General features: G+C 46.3%; 2 protein-coding genes across 3 annotated transcripts in view; one reads left to right on the top strand and one right to left on the bottom strand.

Moving 5' to 3' along the window:
• Positions 1 to 666: 666 nt before the first annotated feature.
• On the top strand, positions 667 to 5,045 carry arpc5b (actin related protein 2/3 complex, subunit 5B). The gene is made up of 4 exons (XM_076875754.1): positions 667 to 978; positions 2,016 to 2,097; positions 2,394 to 2,570; positions 3,088 to 5,045. Exons 1-4 carry the CDS (start codon positions 839 to 841, stop codon positions 3,148 to 3,150), a joined length of 462 nt encoding a protein of 153 aa, XP_076731869.1. The 5' UTR covers positions 667 to 838; the 3' UTR covers positions 3,151 to 5,045.
• Positions 5,046 to 6,874: 1,829 nt separating this feature from the next.
• Positions 6,875 to 19,321, bottom strand: part of hmcn1 (hemicentin 1) — an 89,906-nt gene continuing 77,459 nt past the window's right edge. The window contains exons 78-107 of one of the 2 annotated variants that reach the window (XM_014407334.4): positions 18,478 to 18,585; positions 18,191 to 18,328; positions 17,983 to 18,117; positions 17,564 to 17,833; positions 16,955 to 17,145; positions 16,631 to 16,844; positions 16,405 to 16,539; positions 16,128 to 16,318; positions 15,964 to 16,045; positions 15,603 to 15,872; positions 15,300 to 15,470; positions 15,037 to 15,207; positions 14,448 to 14,618; positions 14,174 to 14,344; positions 13,910 to 14,080; positions 13,610 to 13,780; positions 13,391 to 13,534; positions 13,112 to 13,249; positions 12,901 to 13,022; positions 12,195 to 12,432; positions 12,036 to 12,098; positions 11,777 to 11,896; positions 11,566 to 11,700; positions 11,366 to 11,479; positions 11,139 to 11,264; positions 10,297 to 10,425; positions 8,932 to 9,300; positions 8,665 to 8,784; positions 8,413 to 8,539; positions 6,875 to 8,168 (exon numbers count right to left, since the gene is read on the bottom strand). In XM_014407334.4, the coding sequence (XP_014262820.3) occupies positions 7,802 to 8,168; positions 8,413 to 8,539; positions 8,665 to 8,784; positions 8,932 to 9,300; positions 10,297 to 10,425; positions 11,139 to 11,264; positions 11,366 to 11,479; positions 11,566 to 11,700; positions 11,777 to 11,896; positions 12,036 to 12,098; positions 12,195 to 12,432; positions 12,901 to 13,022; positions 13,112 to 13,249; positions 13,391 to 13,534; positions 13,610 to 13,780; positions 13,910 to 14,080; positions 14,174 to 14,344; positions 14,448 to 14,618; positions 15,037 to 15,207; positions 15,300 to 15,470; positions 15,603 to 15,872; positions 15,964 to 16,045; positions 16,128 to 16,318; positions 16,405 to 16,539; positions 16,631 to 16,844; positions 16,955 to 17,145; positions 17,564 to 17,833; positions 17,983 to 18,117; positions 18,191 to 18,328; positions 18,478 to 18,585 (5,072 nt within the window). In that variant the 3' untranslated portion in view covers positions 6,875 to 7,801. The remainder of the gene's footprint in view (positions 8,169 to 8,412; positions 8,540 to 8,664; positions 8,785 to 8,931; positions 9,301 to 10,296; positions 10,426 to 11,138; positions 11,265 to 11,365; positions 11,480 to 11,565; positions 11,701 to 11,776; positions 11,897 to 12,035; positions 12,099 to 12,194; positions 12,433 to 12,900; positions 13,023 to 13,111; positions 13,250 to 13,390; positions 13,535 to 13,609; positions 13,781 to 13,909; positions 14,081 to 14,173; positions 14,345 to 14,447; positions 14,619 to 15,036; positions 15,208 to 15,299; positions 15,471 to 15,602; positions 15,873 to 15,963; positions 16,046 to 16,127; positions 16,319 to 16,404; positions 16,540 to 16,630; positions 16,845 to 16,954; positions 17,146 to 17,563; positions 17,834 to 17,982; positions 18,118 to 18,190; positions 18,329 to 18,477; positions 18,586 to 19,321) is intronic. The other variant, XM_076875519.1, reaches the window with a different exon arrangement.

Here is a 19,321-nt window from a genome sequence, read left to right as displayed (position 1 = left end):
CACAAAGCAGGAGCTCCAGCAACACTTGAGGGAAGATGAACAACTTTAATAATAGACCAACGCGTTTCCGCTTGTGGCCTTCATCAGGGTCATAGTAAAACATTTTAAAATTGCTTAAATACAAGACAGGAAACAGAAATTTTTTTCAAATTAACCAGTCAAAACTTCATAGATAGGTAAGCTGACATATAATAGGTAGGTACTGGTTAATTTGAAATTTTTTTCTGTTTCCTGTCTTGTATTTAAGCAATTTTAAAATGTTTTACTATGACCCTGATGAAGGCCACAAGCGGAAACGCGTTGGTCTATTATTAAAGTTGTTCATCTTCCCTCAAGTGTTGCTGGAGCTCCTGCTTTGTGAATTCTTTTATCCTCTCCATGCACCTTGGAAGCAGGTGAAGTTGTGCCAGAAAATTATTTTTGCTGACTTAGAAATTAAGACTATTCCACTGCTCAAAATAAAATAAATAGCTGCAGAATTTCATTTTATTTTGCAATGTCATAGTACACTGTGACAAAAAGTGATGCAAATTAATTAAATACTAAAGTTGAAAATCTTAACATAGCCTGCTTAGTTTTGTTGACCGCGGAACTATTTCTTTGGTTTGAGCTCCCTCTGGCGGTGAGAACAGAAACTGCAGCCACGGGGCGGCATTGAGTCAGCGGAAGTCAAAGTAACGGCGAGGGAGGAAAGAAGGGGGAGGCCCGGAAGTCGCCTGTCTGCCAGTGACAGCCCACATCAGAAAAAAGCACTGCAGAAATAATTTTTTTAAAAAGGATTTGCGCGCGAACGCTTCTGCTTTTCGGTTTAATATAAATCATCCGAATCGCCGCAGACATGTCGAAGAATACCGTGTCCGCCCGCTTCAGGCGAGTGGACGTGGACGAATACGACGAGAACAAGTTTGTGGACGAGGAGGACGGAGGAGAAAATCAGATGGGTCCTGACGAGGCAGAGGTGGACTCGCTCATCAGACAATATCCTTTACGAGATTAGCTAGCCCGCCCGTTAGCCTACACGGCGTGCTGAATGAAAGTGCCGCGGTGGCCTGTGCAGTGTGCCCGTAAGGCTCAGATTTATCCGCACACTTCACTCAGCTTTCGGGGATGCTAGCTGCATGGATGGGCGTTTAGCTAGCAGGCCAGTCACTGCCCCGACTTGCCTGACAGTCACATTCCAGGGATTGCGCTCCAAGATTGAACAAGCGGGCGTGCATCACTTTTACTGAGTTCACCCTCCTGCCCAGGTCTGCTTTCTCCCTGATGCTGCAAGTGCATTTTAGGGTGTGGTGAACCCGGCATCTCGCAGAGGGTCAAAAGAGCTTTGTAGGCCATATAGGGCTCGAAGGCGCTCCACTTCCCCATTGAGCAACTCCTCCCAGCGCGTGTTACAACAGCGAAAACTCAAAACATCAAAGCAAAACCCAGTCAAGCAATCTTGAGCAATCGCTGTATAACAGAGATTTGCTGGTACGGTAGCTCTTGATTTAGTCACGCGAGAAATCTCCCCGTCTGTGTCTGTAGGGATCAATATCCACATTCAAGTAAATGACTGGAACCTGAACAGCGTCACTGTGGAAGCACTCAGGCTTCAGTCACTTATTCGTACAAGTGCTGTTTCCCCTGTGCCTGAGCAGTTTTGCTACCATGGACTGCAATAAGGTCGAGCGTCTTTATGAAGCATACTTACGGCTGATTAGTGTAGAAAACCACCAATCAGGAGACTGAGCAATGCTGCAAACAGAATTATTTGGGGGGAAATGGAGCTGTGGAAGGTGTTTAATACATTTTTCATGATTAACAGAGCTGCGGGGCATGAATGCATTTGTATTATTCAGGCAGTGAACTGCTCATAAAGCTGATTTAACTGAAAGACTTTGTGCTTTTAAAATTGGACTGCACTGATTGTGCAGCTTGTTGTTCTTTATGAGAGACGAAGGCAAAGGCTAGTTTCTAATTTTCTTTACATCCGTTGTGATGGAGGGTGAGTCTTTGCTGTGCTGCTTCCTTAACCTTTCCTGCACAGGAAATCTCACGGAGGCTTTACACGCAGTACTGAAGAACCCACCAATCAACACAAAGAACCAGAACGTCAAGGTGAGCTCGGTTTTCCTCGTCAGTAAAGCTTCAAGCGCCAGCACATTTTAATGCATCACTTTGAGAAACTTCAGGTTCTTGATTTGTAGTATAGCAGTGATATTTGGTTCTTCTTAAGCTCTCCAAACTTAAACAATACAGCAGAAAGTAGCAGATCTTCAGCACCTTATAGCTGAGGTCCTTTCAGGGTGTGTGCGGCTCAAGGTCCAGTGGTCGATGATTTCACAGCCAGGTATACGAACTGACTGGAATGTGTAGCGACTCTGGCCTTCAGCCGTCTGCTCTCTCCTGGCCAGGACCGTGCGGAGGGTCTGGTGCTGAAGGTGCTCAGCTCCTTCAAGAGCGGTGACATCGAGAAAGGCGTTCAGTCTCTCGACAAAAACGGCGTGGACCTGCTGATGAAATACATCTACAAAGGCTTCGAGAGGCCGTCAGAGAACAGCAGCGCGGTCCTGCTGCAGTGGCACGAAAAGGTAAATATTCCCACCTCACTGTGGGATCTCCAGCGTCTTCTTGAGCCAAAACAATAGACAAGTTCAACTTTTCCCGCAATGATACTCGTTCCACTTTGAAAACACCCAAAGGGTCAGATAACTGTGTTTCTCAGCTTCTAAATCAAACAGTTGTAGACGTTGTGCTTTAAACTTCATGTTCTTAATCTTCTTGGGTTAAAAACATACAGATTGGGTCATTATTCTGTCTGATACAGCAGGTTCATGTGCACGTAAATTAGGGGTTAATAAATGGTCCAAGCCGTCCAAGTCATTCTCACACATGCGCTACAGCCTGGACGTGGTGGCAATAATGTTTATATCGCACGTTGCGTTACATTGAAACTCAGTGTTCAGAAGACAAACCTGCAGAGGTTTGCAATGCAGTGAAAGCAGCACAGAACAATCGAACAAATCGACAGTACTTAAGTGTAAGAAAACGATTTTAGTTGGTTTATTATGATCATCAAAAACAGTTTTTCTCTTTCTGTGTTCTCAGGCTCTGGCAGCTGGAGGAGTGGGGAGCATCGTCAGGGTACTGACGGCGAGGAAGACGGTGTAGAAGACGAGCAGCTCACTCCACATCCCTGACAGAGAGAGGGGGCGGTGCTCTGTTTATGTAACAGATGGCACAGGGACTAACAGGAAAACCAGATTTTTAACCCAATGAGATGTTTTCAAGCCAAGACTTTATTTCCTTTTTTTTTTTAAAGTACAGTCTGGCTCGTATTAAGTTAAAAATGGGTTTTCCTGTGGAGTCCCTGCACGGTCATAGCTTAAATCGTACTCCTCACAGGGCGCTACAGATCATTTTGTACCCGTGTGTCTGTGCTGATTCCCCGACCTGTTAACCTTTATGTCTAGGTCATTCCTGTGCACTGTGCCCCCAGCGGTTCCCAACTTACAGAGGTAAATGTTAGTAAAACTGCTCATGATTGAATTGCATAAAGCAGGGCTGTTGGTCAAAACCAGTAGAAACCAGAGCGCTCCCTGCTGGTCAGAAAGGTCGGGTGGCACCGCTGCGCACACACGTTCATAGGAACAAACATGTTTTTCCATCGTCCACCGAATGTTTCAGGGATTTTATCTGTGAGGAAACTCTGAGTGTTTGGTTTCCATCGTCAGAGACTTCCAGATGGAATAAAAGCCGGGCTCCGCCCCTCTCGCTGTAACACTTGAGCAGCGAGAGCTGCTTGAAAAGCACAGTCACGCACAGAGGGTGGTGGATTTGCACTGGAGGAGGGGCCGGGGGGATTCATCCATCTATCCCCTCGTGCTGCCCCAGTTAAGGGTTATACTACCCACGATGCATCTCCATCGCCACTCTATTAATCCCACTTTGCTTGTGACCCCTCTGCTACTGAACAGGGCATTGATGCGGCTCTGCTGGTACTGTTCATCGCAGCGTCTCCCAGAGAACGTGCGCTCACACGGTTTTGTTTTGTTTAAAAAACTTTTTCACTATTTAACAGAAAAACATTAATCTAGGATCAAACATCTGCTTTGTTTTATTGTTTTGAGTGACGTTATTTTCGCCTCCACTCACTCAGTTAAAAACACCGTTTGCAGGCCTGACACGCCGTTCGGTACGATGATGCGTTTTCTTCTTCTTTTTTGTGAACTGACGGGGAATTAATAGTTTAAAGAATAGATGATGTATTTTCAGTATTCACTTTAGCATTTCATACCTGACATTTGTTTTTCCAAGGTTTCAGGAATTTTGTCTGTGAGGAAACTGTTTGGTTTCCATCATCAGACTCCCTGATGGGATAAAAGCCAGGCTCCGCCCCTCTTGTTGTTTTTTTTCTATTTATCCTGAGAGTTGGTCTAATAATAATAAGACTTTTCCAACACATTTTACATAATTTTCATCCACCTTATTGGGTAGATGACATGTTGCCAAATGTTTTATTTTCGCTTTCATGGAATAACGTTGCTTACATCTGGGATTTAGTTCGGAGCTCGTGTGTTTATTTTATTACATTTTATTTTGAAACCATGCAGTATATATGAGCATGAAAGAAACGCGTGTTGCGTGAGCTTTGCTCCGAGTGCAGACGTGATGATAGCTCCAGCGTTCGGTTCCTTTCTGCTCGTTTTCAAACACGGAGTTAAAGTTACTCAGATTTTTATTTATTTGTTCATTTTTTTTTTAAAATATAAAACACAAGTCACTACAGTTGTGTTTTTTTTCATCACCGGTTGATATTTAGACATGGGTTGTCATGTTTGAATACTGTCATCAGTGACGATGCATCCGGACATCAGACACCTTCTCTAATGCAGTAATGACTAGATTTATGAGCTTCGTGTATTTCTAGTCGGCGATGCTCTTCTGGGTGAGAAGATGATGGAGCGCACCAAACTGATGTACAAACTGCCTTATTCAAATGTTCCTTTTTTATGTTTGTGCTTTTGGAAGAAAAACAACAATAAATTAAAATGTGTGAATGCTGAGTCTTAGCTGTGTTGTGATTATTTTGGATTGTGTCACAACTAAGCGACCAAAGTTCAATTTTTGAGTCAAAGATAAAGACAACAGTTGAACCGTACAGGTACAGAAATTAGCGCACAACGTCTGAGAGACACTTTGGAGTGACTGTACAACATGATAGATGATGCTTTACAGCAGAATATAAACTTTATCACATTGTAACAGCCCAGAGTCAACAATTTAGCAACTGTATGATGATGTCATGTCAACCTGACATCAAAGACCTGACAGGGACTAGAAAGCAGATTTCTCCTGTTTTGGCTTCCTGTTAAATCCAGAATTCAAAATCCTGCTCCTCACATACAAGCTCTTAAATAATCAGGCCCCATCTTATCTTAATGACCTTGTAGTACCATATCACCCTATTAGAGCACTTCGCTCTCGCTCTGCAGGCCTACTTGTTGTTCTTGAGTACCGTAATTGTCGGGCTATAAGCCGCTACTTTTTGAACCCTGCGGCTTTTAGTCAGGTGCGGCTTTTCTCTGGATTGTCCGTGATTTTTGTCATATCGTAAGACGATTTGTTTTGTTTGTTCCGCTGTTGTACGGCACTACGTTGCCTGGCGGAAGGGCATGTGATCAGACACACAGTATCGGGGTTCAAGAGTGGTATGTTGGTCACATCTCCATCCGCCAGGCAACATAGTGCCGAATAAGTAGCGCGAAAAACAAACTTCAAAGTAGCGCTACGCGTTCAGTGGGAGGCGTGGATGACGAGGGGCGATAAACTTGCGAAAAGCAAGTTATGCTCAACTCCACCGGTGGAATCTGACAGCGTGGAAAAGTGTGGAAACATCCACGATCACCAACGGATTTCAAAGGGCTGGACTGCTGCATGATGGAGAGGAGGACACCGCCACGGCCCTTCTGAGGGTGTTCGACTCTGACAACGAGGATTTCTTTGGTTGGTTTTGAAAGTGACAACGAAGGAGAGAAGCGGAGAGTGGATGACGAAGCCATCCTGAACCTGTTCGTTTCCGACACTGGAGGAGAGGACTTTGGTGGTTTCAGTGCGCAGGAAGAAGAGAAAGATGGTGAATGACTGACTTTTCTTCTTGTTAAAGCTGTGTCGCTGCACCTGAGCCTGAAAGGTAGTCCGAATCTATTTTTCTGGTGTGCTGTAGGTTACTGTTATGTACTACATTTGTTACTCATTTATGAAGCACAGTACATGTTTTGTACTTGTAATTACCGCTACTTGTACATATACCTAAAAAGTTATGCAAATATGTACCCATAACTTGTTTTTCGAATTATTAATAAACTGGAATGTGTTTATTAGGCTACCGGGGGATTCCCATGATGCACTGAGTTTTTCCTTTCCAGTCACCTTTCTCACTCACTATGTGTTAACAGACCTCTCTGCATTGAATCATATCTGTTATTAATCTCTGTCTCTCTTCCACAGCATGTCTTTATCCTGTCTTCCTTCTCTCACCCCAACCGGTCGCAGCAGATGGCCCCGCCCCTCCCTGAGCCTGGTTGAGCTGGAGGTTTCTTCCTGTTAAAAGGGAGTTTTTCCTTCCCACTGTCGCCAAAGTGCTGCTCATCGGGGGTCATATGATTGTTGGGTTTTTCTCTGCATCTACTGTACAGTATAAAGCACCTTGAGGCGACTTTTTTTGTGATTTGGTGCTATATAAATAAAATTGAACCAAAACCTCTGTGGAAGATTTCCAGGGCACTCCTGAATCTGTGCCTTGAAAGCAAAAGCAGGTCCAACCTATTATCAACAAGGTGTGGGTGTATAATCAACAACAGCATAGCTTCAAAATGATTTACACTATCAAACATTTGTAAATGTAATAATTCGGATGTAATAATTACTTTTATTTGATATTGCACATGATTATCATTAATCTTCTTTAACTGATAAGGATACGAAGAATCTAAAGACTTCACGGCAGACGGAGAAAACTTATCTCTGAATGGCCTTCGAGTGTATCTGTGATCAGAAGCTTTGCGTACGGCGCTCGGGTCCACGTGTGGCACGCTCCGTCAAGATCGGGGATGTTTTGTGCAGCAGTGCTGTGCACGCATATATAATTTGTAAAATCAGCATTTATCTATTCATATTCGATTTTTATTACAAAACGGATACGGTACGTACAAGTGTGGCATTACATTATGAGAAAAACATATGTACAAATCGTAAAAAAATACATCTTGGCACCAGCTGTTGGGTGGATCATCGCGCTGGTGACGTGAGTTTCTGCCTGAGGCGTTCGTGCGCCAGTACCTGAGAGCACCAAACCCGAACAGTGACGCCTCCGCTTTGGCAACTGATGGCGCAAAAGTGGGACCCGTCTTCCATTTTTCGTGTTCGAGCCCTTCCCAAAGAAGTTAATAATAGGTTGATGTAAATGAAAGAGAAGCTAATATGTTGTACTCTCTGAACCGGTGGCGTTTCGGTTTGGAAGAGTCGAATCTAACGTGTCTTATAAATAAGTCTGAAGAGTCAGGAGATGACTGACTGAGAGGTTTGGGAGGTTTCCAGGGATTAGAGCTGATAAATAGTTGGTAAGTTTCCTCATGTAAACATCCAGCATCCTACTTCCTTACACCTTCGGGGCCGTATGCACCCGCTGGCCTCTCGCACACACTCGATAATCTTTTTCCAGTCTGTTTACTGATGCAGTCGCATCCACTAACTCTCACCATGCCACTTTTTGCAGCACTGCACTCAGAGGACGCAGCCACTCGGGTCATTTAAAGTGTTTTCAGTAGGGGTAGGCAGAGACAGCGATGTAGACGATGAAGGTCGTCTGGTACTCGATGCCTCCGTCTTCACTGTAGGACAGGGCTCGGACCTTCATGCGGTACGTGTGGGGCTCTCGTAGCGGCCGCGTGGTGAACAGCACTCCCTTTAGGTTCTCATCTCGCAGAGCAAACGGCAACGCGAAATCCTCGTCCACCACCAGGAAGGAGGTCCTGGGGTGCATCACTCCATCCTGTGTGTAGGCCACCAGCCTGATGAGGTCCTGGTTGGCTGCGATGCCAAAGGGAAGCGACAGCAGTTTGTACTCCAAGGCGTACGGGCTCAGTGCGCACTCCAGGTCATTTGGCTGGCAGTTTCTCAGACAGAACCTACAAAAAGAAAAAAGTTAATTTTGGTTGAATATGGTGCTGGTGGGCCCAGGAGGCAGAAAACAAAGGTTTGGTGTAAAGGCGATGTGAGAAGCCCAAAGAAGAAGGTTTTACACAGAAATCTGCTACAATTTGAAGAGAAAACAACCCGCCCCCGTACTTATATCTGTAGGATATGATAAAATATGATCACTTTGTCTCAAAGTTCAGAATGATCAGGTTTCATGTATGTGTGCAGGTTTACCCTGTGACCGGGTCCCTCTGGTAGTTTGGGGGACAGGGGGTGTCAATACACTGGTAGCTTCCTCTCGTGTTGAAGCACATTCGATTCACTCCACACTGGATGTTCTGTTCCAGGCACTCGTCTGTGTCTGCGGCAGATACAGCAAACAGCTACAGTAAGCACAGGTCACACCTCGCTTGAGGGTAAATTGCATGAGTTCCAGTGAACAGGTGGATTGCCGGGTAGACAAAGCGAGCACACCGAGGTTCTCACCTTGACAAGTCTTGCCATTGGTCATGAGGCGGTAACCAGCAGGACAGAGACACCTGTAGCTTCCTGGTGTGTTCGTGCACTCGTGCTGACAGGTGTCCCTCACTTCACACTCGTTGATGTCTTTTTGATGTCATGCACACACAAAAACAGCCACAGAGGGATACACAGAACATCAGTTTTCCAGACCCCACTGCAAATTCTCAGGCAGTAATGAAATGCTGAACTTTCCTCTCCCTCATCTCAACCCTGCCTCTTCTCCATAGTTACCTAAGCAGCGGTGACCCCTGGGCTCAAAGCCCTGCTGACAAGCGAGGACGCCCTGATGTGAGGAATGCACACGCGTCTCTCTGCGGCTCCGACTCCTGTAGCGCCCCGACGCGGGGGCTGCGTAGGAGTGGTAGCTCTGGGAGGCCAAGTTGTGGTAGAGCATCTGGCTGGAGCCGCCGCCGGGGGCGGACTGAGACGTGCGGTAAGTGTACGAGTAACTTTCGTAGCTGGGCAGCCGCTCAAGCCCAGCGCAGGACTTGCCGTCCCCCAGCAGGTGGCGCCCAGGAGGGCAGGCGCACTTGAAGCTGCCGGGAGTGTTGATGCACTGGTGGGCGCAAGGCTGCGGGAGCCGCTCACATTCATTTACATCTGCCCTCGGCACAGAGAAAGACCAGCACCAAGAAAAGGTGGATAAAAGGTTGGAAATGATGCAGAAGTAAAGAAAAAAGAACAGAGTGATGAGAGGAGCACAGGAGGAGGTGCAGGCCATGAAAGAGGAGAAGGATGAGGGGAGAAAAGGGGATATGCAAGTTACCCCGCTGTATAACAATACATTTTCATGTCAGGGACACAGAAATGTATTGAAACTACAGGTTTAATTTGAATGAGAGAATCACTCCATCTCATAAATAACAAAATCATAATTTTCACATTTTATCTGAAGAAGTACATCAGATATGAATTATGTTAAAAAAACGTTCCCAGTTCATTCAGACTATCTGAATAAAGCAGACAGAGTGTTAATGTCCCAGCAGCATCAGGGTACATACGCCATCACAAAGCGACGCCAGGAAACAGCCAGCCCCAAACATAAAGGTGCTGGAAACACTTTGATAGATCCGAACTGGAGGGAATGAAAAGGAGGAAGTGACAGACAGAGCTGTGAGGTGACGGTGCTGGTCTTTTTACAGTTGGTGTTTTATGTATTCCTTTCCCTCCTTCCTGTTTCCCTAACAGCTGTCTAACACCGTAGCATCATCTTGAGCTGGCAAAGCCTCTGATATCATGCAGCATTGTTTCTTGACAAAAAGCAAGATATTTTTTTTGTTTGCGTTTAATAGAAAGAGTTATTCAGCTGTTCTCAGTGAAGCATTTGGTCATGTGAGCAAGCAGTGGCGCGATATGATGACAGCAGCTTTTTAGGCTTTCTGCAGAAGTGAGTGAGTCAGCATCAGAAAGAAGAAAGTGCATTTCTTGAAGCAAGCAAGCTGATGCGAAATATAAGGAAAGAGCACTGCATTTTTATTTTACTGCTCAGGATGTTTCATGCTTGGCTAAGTAGCCCAAAGTAATCAGAATGACACAGCAGCAATGAGGGTTTGATGTTATACCGCACTGGATTCAATTCAAGGCAGAGACACGTACCGACGCAGGGCCGCCCTACTCCCTGGGATCTGTAACCACGGGGGCAGGTGCAGTGGTAGCTGCCTCTGGTGTTCTCGCAGATCTGGTTGTATCTGCACTGATGGGTACCGTCTCTGCACTCGTCAACGTCTGCAACAGGCCACAAGAGACGAACATGCATCATCTTATTAATCACAATATGCTAATCAAAAAAATGCAAGAAACACCTTTTAATTAGAGGCTGGCATCTAGTCGGTTAAACTTCTGGGCTATCGATGTGGTCAGTTACATAGCAGAGGGGGTTGTTAATCAGTCTCAGCAGCTTTGGTCTTAATGAAATTAACAAGAGCTGCAAACAGGAAGGGTTTCACACATGGAGGCCTCTGACTTTCCCCCCTCCTTATATTTCCTAACTGTTTTTCACTAGTTTTGCGTTTGGCTAGGGTCAGTGTCACTGCTGTTAGCGTGACGTGATACATGAACCCTGCAGAGGCTGCATTGTTGTCCGGCTCCTCCAGGACGACACAGAAGATACCAGAAGATTTACAGTCTCCCAGCTCAGTTTCAAGAGCATGGAGGAGAATCCAGGAGACACACAGTTACTCTGGGAGAGCTGGACAGGGCTGTAGAAGATCCTTAACCCATCAGCGGGACAGGAAACTGCTACTTTGTGTGGAATTTTTTCATTTCCAGGCTTGAATTCAGCCCTCTACCTTGATCCTTCCACTCCTAACACATTACCCAGTCTGTATCGGTACAGATATGCTGCATGATTATTTCCCCCCACTGAGAATAGATGTGTTTCTCTACATTTTCTAAACAGCGTATTAGTAACTACTCTACAGTACTTCAGTAGCACTCACCCACACATGTTCCATTGCCACCCTTGGTCATACCACTGGGGCAGAGGTCAATACAGATGTAACCACCGCGAGTGTTTTTACACTGCTGATCAGAGCGGCAAACCCTCTGCCTGCACTCGTTGATATCTGCGGTGAACAGAGGAAAAAGGGAAGTTTGTGGCTCCAGGTTTAGTGATAAATTGTCTTATTTTACGTAGAACATCAATGGAGAGGAGCGCCTCTCTCACCTATGCAGCGCCTGTTCCTGAGATGAAATCCTGGCTCACAGGCGCAGCGGTAACTACCGACGGTATTCAAACAACGTTGATTACACGGATTTGACTCCAGGCACTCGTTCACATCTGAACAACACAAACATGTCCCACTATTATTAGAAAGTCAAATCGATTAAAAAGGAAAGGAATGCCCTTTACGTGTACAATCAAACCTGTACAGCTGTAGCCGTCAGCTGTTCTCCTGAAGCCACGCCCACAGCGCGTGACGCATCTGTAAGAGCCGATGGTATTCTCGCAGTCTTCTGCGTCGTGGCACACATTCCCACCTAGCGAACACTCGTCGACGTCTAGGAGAGAGGAGAGAAGAGGCTTAACGGTGATTTGCTGCCGCGTCGGGTCAGTAGGCGGCAGAGAGTTTTGTACCCTGACACGTCCTCCCGTCGGCTGAGATGGCGAGGCCTCGGGGACAGGAGCAGTAGTAGGTGCCCATCGTGTTGTGGCAGGCATGTGAACACGGATTCCCAACCTCACATTCATTCTCATCTGCAGCACAAAGATAAACACGAATACGAACAATAAGAAACGATCAGATGTTCTAATTATGAATCCATGAATACATCATTTTTAGGTGCAGTTTTTCGTGGTTTGGGGGTAAGTATACGTGTGTTGTGATTAGCATTACCTGCACAGTAAGGCCCGGCAGCCACCAAAGTGAAGCCACGAGGACACTGGTTACTGCGATCACCTGGAGTCACGTTAACAAACTTTAAATTTCGCTTATGTTTGGTGAAAGTGCAACAAAGTATTAGGCAATAGAAGTTGAAACATCTTTTGCGTTCACCTTTGGAGATACTAGCTTGTATGCTGTACTCCAACACCTCCTCCAGTGGGTGGTAGTGTGCACTGATGGCTGCGGCCCTCAGCGTTTCCACCAGGTAGGGCATCTTCCCCTTGGACGGGTCATAGGAGACAGTGTGGTTCCAGGTGTAGGGCACACTTTCCTTGTCGATGCTGAACATGCGAGTGGACAGAGCGTAGAGCTGACCCGGTCCCGTCTGGATGTAGTCCTCTGTGTAGTCCTGGGAAAAAAACACAACAGAACATTGTGCATTTTTATTATTCAGTTTGGCGTCTGTCAGCTGGACCTTCATTTTAGTTTGTTTCCTTGCAATGTGTGACATTAGACTTTAAATTGTTTTTATTGGGTTAAACTGAGTTATTGTGCGTTTATATGAATCTATGAGGTATACAAGACGGGGGACTTGATTTGCTGGTGGGAAGCTTAGAGATGACATATGGCTAAAAAAGAGAGAGAGAAACAAATAATGATAAATTGATGTTTTCTAAAATAGAGGCGTTCACTGTATTCGATTTCCAGTCTTTTCTATGGTTTAAATTTCCAGAAATGCAATAAAACCATTTTGTAAATATACATGAACTGATGTGTTTTGGTTGTAAACAGGCTGATAAGCATATGCATATTTCTTTCAGTCCCTATATTAGTTTATTAGCTGGCTTCATAATATTCCCATTGCCTATTTGTGTACCTTGATGCCGATGAGAGCATGTGAAGGCAGCTGCAGGATGTGTCCGCTCACAACGATGTCCAAAAGCAAAGCGCCGTCAGAGTCCAGACCCCTGACGATGTGGGTCATCCTCAGGATCTCGCCTGCCAACACGCAGTCGCGTCACATATCTTTACATATAAACAGCTGTTCAAAGATTTCATGCCTCCGTGTTGAACCCATGAAATCCTACCTGTGGCAAACTCCACCTGCGTCTCCCGCCTGAAGATACCTCCTGTTAGCGTGTAGCCGTTGACCGCCTCTCCTACTTCATGCGCAGTGGTCCAGTAGACGGGGTTCAGGATGGAGATGAGCTTCCTCATTGCAGGACCTTGAATCAATTTAAAGGTCTTAGATTTATTAGGAGTTCAAGAAAACAGCTGACTTTTAGATGGAGGCAGGAATTAGAGAGCATCATACAACATCTAAAAGCAGAACAGTGATACAACCAACGAGCTAATGGAAAACTGACCTAACGTCCTCGGTACATTAGAGATTGTGGCTTTGATGATTCTGCTGCCAAAGCTGTCGGTGATGGTGGCATTGAGGATGGAGACGCCGAACTCGATATCGTTAATGTTCCCTATGATGCTTCCTCGGGCCTTCAGGGGCCCACCTGATCAAAAGAAACGTGTCTTTAAATGTAAATACAGCAAATGAACACAGAAGCTTTTTTTAAGAGATACGTTACCTGGGCAGGCCTGAGTGTTGCACCTGGACAGCTGAGTAGAGTCTCCTGGACACGGCCGACCACCGTCACTTGGAGACGGACCGTCACAGAGCCGAACACGTGTCCTCTGTCCTCCTCCGCAGGAAGAAGAACATTCTCCCCATGGCTGCCATGAACCCCAGGTACCATCAACTGCAAAATACAAACAGTACAGGTGTACACATCAACACACAAATCACGGCAATGGAGCAGTCGTAGGGGTAATTTAGTCTTACAAGGGAACCAATAACACACGCCTGACCGTGCCGCAGGCTGACTCACCGGGGCACTTGACGGTGCTGCATCTTTGTATCTGTGTATCAGCACCTGCACAAGCTCTCCCACCGTAGGCGGGTCTGGGGTTGTCACAGGTCCTGTAGCGCCTCATCTGACCTCCGTTACATGTCTTGCTGCAGCTGCCCCAGCTGCTCCATGGACCCCAGTTACCACTGACTAACACACAGAAGTGCAAAATGACAGATTCACAAAAGAAAAGATGCAGAAATGAGCGTATCTAAGCAGTCAGTAGCAGTTCAGGTATCTCACTGGGGCAGGGGTCGCTGTTGCAGAAGTCGATTTGCACGTCGTTGCCCTCACACTGTCTGCCGCCGTGCTGAGGGGCGGGGCTGGCACAGAGGCGTGTCCTCTGTCTAGTACCCCCCCCACAGGAAACACTGCAGGCTCCCCAGCTCACCCAGGACGACCACTTTCCATCCACTGGAGGACACAAAGTGTATAAAACTGAAATCTGCTTCGTTTAACGAATTCCTAAATCCAGGCTGGAGCGGAGATTTTTCTCGAAGCATAATCGCGTCCTTACCAGGACAAGGCTTCTCCTTGCACATTTGTGTTTGGGTGTCTGTGCCCACACACTGTGACCCATCGAACGCTGGAGGAGGGTTGTTGCAGAGACGGATCCTGGACTGCACGCCCCTACCGCAGGTCTCGCTGCATGGGCTCCACGGTAGCCAAGAACCCCAGTTACCTCCCACTATAAGAGCATAAACCTACAGTCCATCATACATATATGTATATACACAGCAGAATAAAGCAACACAGTGCTGCTAGAAAAAAACCCCCAACAGATCTGCAGTTTAACAACAGGAAAAATTCATGGAAATCAGAAAAGAAAGTTTAATTAAATTTGGAAATGACATAAAAAAACATTCATATTTGTTTCATGAATATTATTAGATCTGTTTGTCCACACAGGCTAGCCTGCTACGTGAAGTATAAGTAGAATTAGGCAACAAGTCAAGATGTGTGCAAAGAGCTGGAGTTTCATCAAAAACTAGAATATTAAGATATTTATACTGTAGCAAACACCCTCAAATTAAAGTTCTCTTTAATGACAGTGGTTCTCTTGTTTTTAACTGTGTGTGCCTGCGCATGCAAATGCATTTCCTCACCTGGACATGGCCTGACCCTGCACATGACCACGTCCACTGCCTTCCCCTCACACGGCCTGCCTCCATGCTGAGGCGGAGGACTACTGCAGGTCCGGACCCTGGTTCTGTTGCCCTCACCACATGTACGTGAACACTCCTCCCAGAGAGACCATTCTGACCAGTTACCATTCACTGTGGCGGGACGAGAGATTTGGTTCCGCATGTGACATTTGCACACGGTCTCCTTTGTAAACACTTGGTTCTAGGCCCTGTTTCAGTCTCACCTGGGCAGGGTTTCCCCTGACAGCTGCGTGTCTCTGTGTCTGATCCTGCACAGTGGCGGCCTCCGTTGGCAGGTAAAGGGTTGTTACACTGCCTGAGCCTCTTCTGGTTACCAACACCACATGACACACTGCAAGGACCCCACTCTGCCCACTCCGAGAAGCCGCCATGGACTGACAAGAACGTTAATTAACTTTGGCACTTGGCGTTAGGTCCCTTTAGACACCAAAATATTGAAAGCATGCATATGGACCGATTTTGCCATTTCTGAATGCAGATGTAAGAATAAACTAAAAACTGCTCACCCCGTATGGTAAGAGTGACCTTGACCAGCACTGATCCAAGCAGGTTTCTTGCCACGCATTCGTACTCAGCTGTGTCCTCCTTTTGCGCACTGATGATCCTGAGGGAGCCATTAGATAAGGCAGAGAAGCGGTTGTTGCCCAGAAGGGGGCGCCCCTGGCGAGACCACTCTATCATGGGCGTAGGCTCACCCTCCGCCTGACAGTTGAGCACAGCCGTGGTTCCGGCATCCAGCACCGTCTCCACGGGTTCTACAATGATTGTGGGTGCACCTGGAAGAGCAGCGTGCTTCTATCACATCTATCACTGCTACAAAAACGCTATAATTAAAAGTGCTGCATCCTGACACGGTTAAACACTCACTGTGTAAGGTAAGTGTGACACTTCTCTCCACCACACCAGCGTCATTTGTCGCCACACACATGTAGTTTCCCGCATCTTCACTCTGCCACACACATTGTAAATGAAATCACCGTGACCTTTTCCAAAGCTCACCTTTGTCTTACACAAAAGAGCTGTCTTCCTACCACTGTGCCATAGATGGCCAGGGAGCCGTTGTCCAGTTGACGGATTCGGTAGCTGATCTGGATGTTTATTCCATTTTTGCTCCACTGGATGGTTGGCAGCGGGTCTCCTCGAACCTCACAGTTCAGGATTGCATTCCCGCCCAGGGGTTCAATGCGGTTGGAGTGAAGGTCCCCATCGATGATCGGAGGCTCTGAAGAACAGGCAGATCAGGTCGAGTGTAGAGCAGCTTAGAGAGATGCAACAGCATCAAAATAGTTCATGAAAGCATGCTTTTACCTTTGACATAGACCAAGGCCAGCGACTTGATGGTTCCCACATCATTTTCTGCCACACAGGTGTAGGTGCCGGCATCGTCTTTGCTCACTCTCTCGATCACCAGCTCACTGTGACCGTTCGTTTGATCGTAGTGAACTGAAGCATCAATGGCAGAAAAGAAATAAAATGAAATGACAAAGATTAAGAAATAACGAAAGGAAACCTCTCCGTTTACAACGATTCATACCTGGGATGATGTTGTTATTAAAGGCCCAAGTGATTCTGGGTAGGGGGATGCCACTGACTCCACAGAACAGCGTGAGGCGCTCTCCTTTGTTCAGGGCCACATCCCCAAGAAGCTCAGTGAAGATGGGATGAGTATGAACCAACAGGGTGACGGTCCAACTGTCCTGCCCGACTGAATTAGTGGCAACGCAGGTGTAACTTCCTGCATCTTCAGGCTGGTTCACCAAAAGGCGGGGGCAGGGTGAAGGGAAAAGGAGCATATAGGTCAAACTCGTGTGTTAAATATGATCAAAACAAAATACTATTCAGTGTTTCTATTTTTTACCTGAGCACTGTCAATAACCAGCTCACCAGATGGCAGGATCGTATACTCCCCCGCGCTTTCGCTGACAGGACTACCGTCCTTTTCCCAGGACAGTTTTGGCTGAGGGACGCCCTCTGCCAAACACACAAGCTGGACCTGACTGTTTTCCACCACCACGACCTCCTGCTCTCCACCACGAATGAACGGAGGAACTGCAAGAGATTAGGATAAAACCAAGTCACCCTTTTTTATCTTTGCTTTGCTATACACTCCCGATTAAAAGTTTAAAACCAGTTTAAGCGTCGTTTTCAGTAAATTGCATGCTCAAAAAATGTTTTATCTCACTCCCATTTCTTCTTGTTGCATGTTGAAGCTCCACTTGGAACCTTGTTAAAATCCAACCATGCAAAATAGGATTTTTTTTGCCATTTTTCAAGTGGTCTTAAACTTTTGATTGGGACTATATGTCTGGATGTGAGTATAAAATCTGAATGATGCTGTGTTGAAGAAGCAGAACTACTGGAACCATCCATGCATCCATGCATCACCCATCCATCTTTATAGAAAACGTTAACACCACAAATGTAGTGTGATGTGTCAAATCACGTCATTTCAATGACTGGAACCTACTCTGCACAGTAAGGCTCATTTCCAAGTTGACAGTGCCCGCTGCATTGGCAGCAGTGCAAGTGTATCTCCCGGCATCGCTCGGCTGAATGAAGGCGATCTGCAGAGATCCTGAACTGAGGACCCTCAGGCGTACGGTTTCACTCAGCACGCGCCCGTCTTTGTGCCACGTGACCGAGGGGGGAGGGGAGCCGTCAGCTTGGCACCGCAGCGTCACGGAGGAGTCCACAGGTGCCAAATATTCCCGAGTGTCTGAGCTGATCACTGGAGGGACTTCAGGTGCAAGGAGAAATGTGTGGGGTTAGTACATTAGTATATTTGTTGACATCGTGGGAAGCCTGAATTTCAGTGACTTTGGGTGCATTTTGTACACAACTGGTATTATGATCGTGAGGTTGAAATTTCAACATAAAAGTACCTACCTTGCACTCTGAGTCTGGTCTTGCCGAGCGCTGTGCCAGCAGGGTTTTGAGCCACACATATGTACATTCCAGAGTCTGATAGTGATGCCTTGGAGATCTGCAGACTTCCATTCGGGAGTATAGTGGACCTACCACCTAGCACGAAGCCAGAGCCAAAATTTCACGACTGATTGCTTACACCAACTGACAAAAACACAAAATTATTTACCTGTAGTGGGTATGTTGATGCCCTCCTTCTGCCAGGTAATGGTAGGTGTGGGTGAGCCTGTGGCTCTGCAGGGCAGACTTACGGGGTTATTCAGGATCACATCCAGTGCTGATGGATGGGACTCAATCACTGGAAGCTCTGAGGAGAAGGTTTGGAAAGTAGTGATGATCAAGAACAAAAGAATAAACCTCCAAATAAAACAAAAAAAAACAAGCCTCTCAATCAGAATCAAGAGCTCTAAAATAAAAATCATTTAAGCGGTGAACCCTGAAGAATTCGTTTTTTACCCTGGACTGTGAGCTGCACGTGGCGGTGGGTGGAGCCTGCAGCATTCTGAGCTGTACATGAGTAGCGTCCAGCATGAGCTAGCTCGGCTGAGGTGATCTCTATCGGACCTGAATGCAGATCGACACGAACAGCAGATAAAATATTTAAAGACAGGCATCAAAATCCTCCTCGACATCTTATCTACAGCTAAAATACACACAAAGTAACCTGACATGTGCCCTTTAGGAGACGCTTGTCTTACTTTTTGTTGTATTTGTAGTCAAATTTAAGGCCATTAAAAAGGGAATTTTACGTTTTAATCAAACTTCGGTTCGGTGATCTAAGGAGCTCGGGGGGGAAAAGCGTCTGGACTTATTTAAGCTTCTGACCTTTTCTGTGCATCTTTGCTGACTTGAGGAAATAATCACATGTTTTAAGAGCTTTCTTTACATGCGTGTGTTCCTTTTGTTTCCCTTCTGGCTAAAGGGGAACATGTTCTGCCCAGTGATGTAGGATCCTGATCACTCCAAGTCTGTGTTCCAGAGGGTGGAGGTACTGGTCCATGTGTGTGGGCTTCTGGTAAACTTCAATGTTGAGGTTTCCATTCCCTTCAAAGCCCACGGCACAGTCCAGGAATGGCAAACTGCCATCTTTGTGTCTTCACAGGTGAACTTTATGTTTTTATCCACTGAGCTGATGTGAGCAGTGAAGGATTCTACTTCCTGGATTTAGATTTTGACCCAGGTGTCATCAACATACCTGTATGGGAGACTTTTTCCCCACTTCCTCCATGTTAAGTTTGGCTACAATAGGTGACACCAGGGAGCCCACTGCACAGCCATGTTTTGTCTGTAAAATCCTTGT

This window comes from Maylandia zebra, linkage group LG17, assembly GCF_041146795.1.
Source record: "Maylandia zebra isolate NMK-2024a linkage group LG17, Mzebra_GT3a, whole genome shotgun sequence".
In the NCBI taxonomy this organism is placed as follows: Eukaryota; Metazoa; Chordata; class Actinopteri; order Cichliformes; family Cichlidae; genus Maylandia; species Maylandia zebra.
This window is presented reverse-complemented; position numbering and strand designations above follow the sequence as displayed.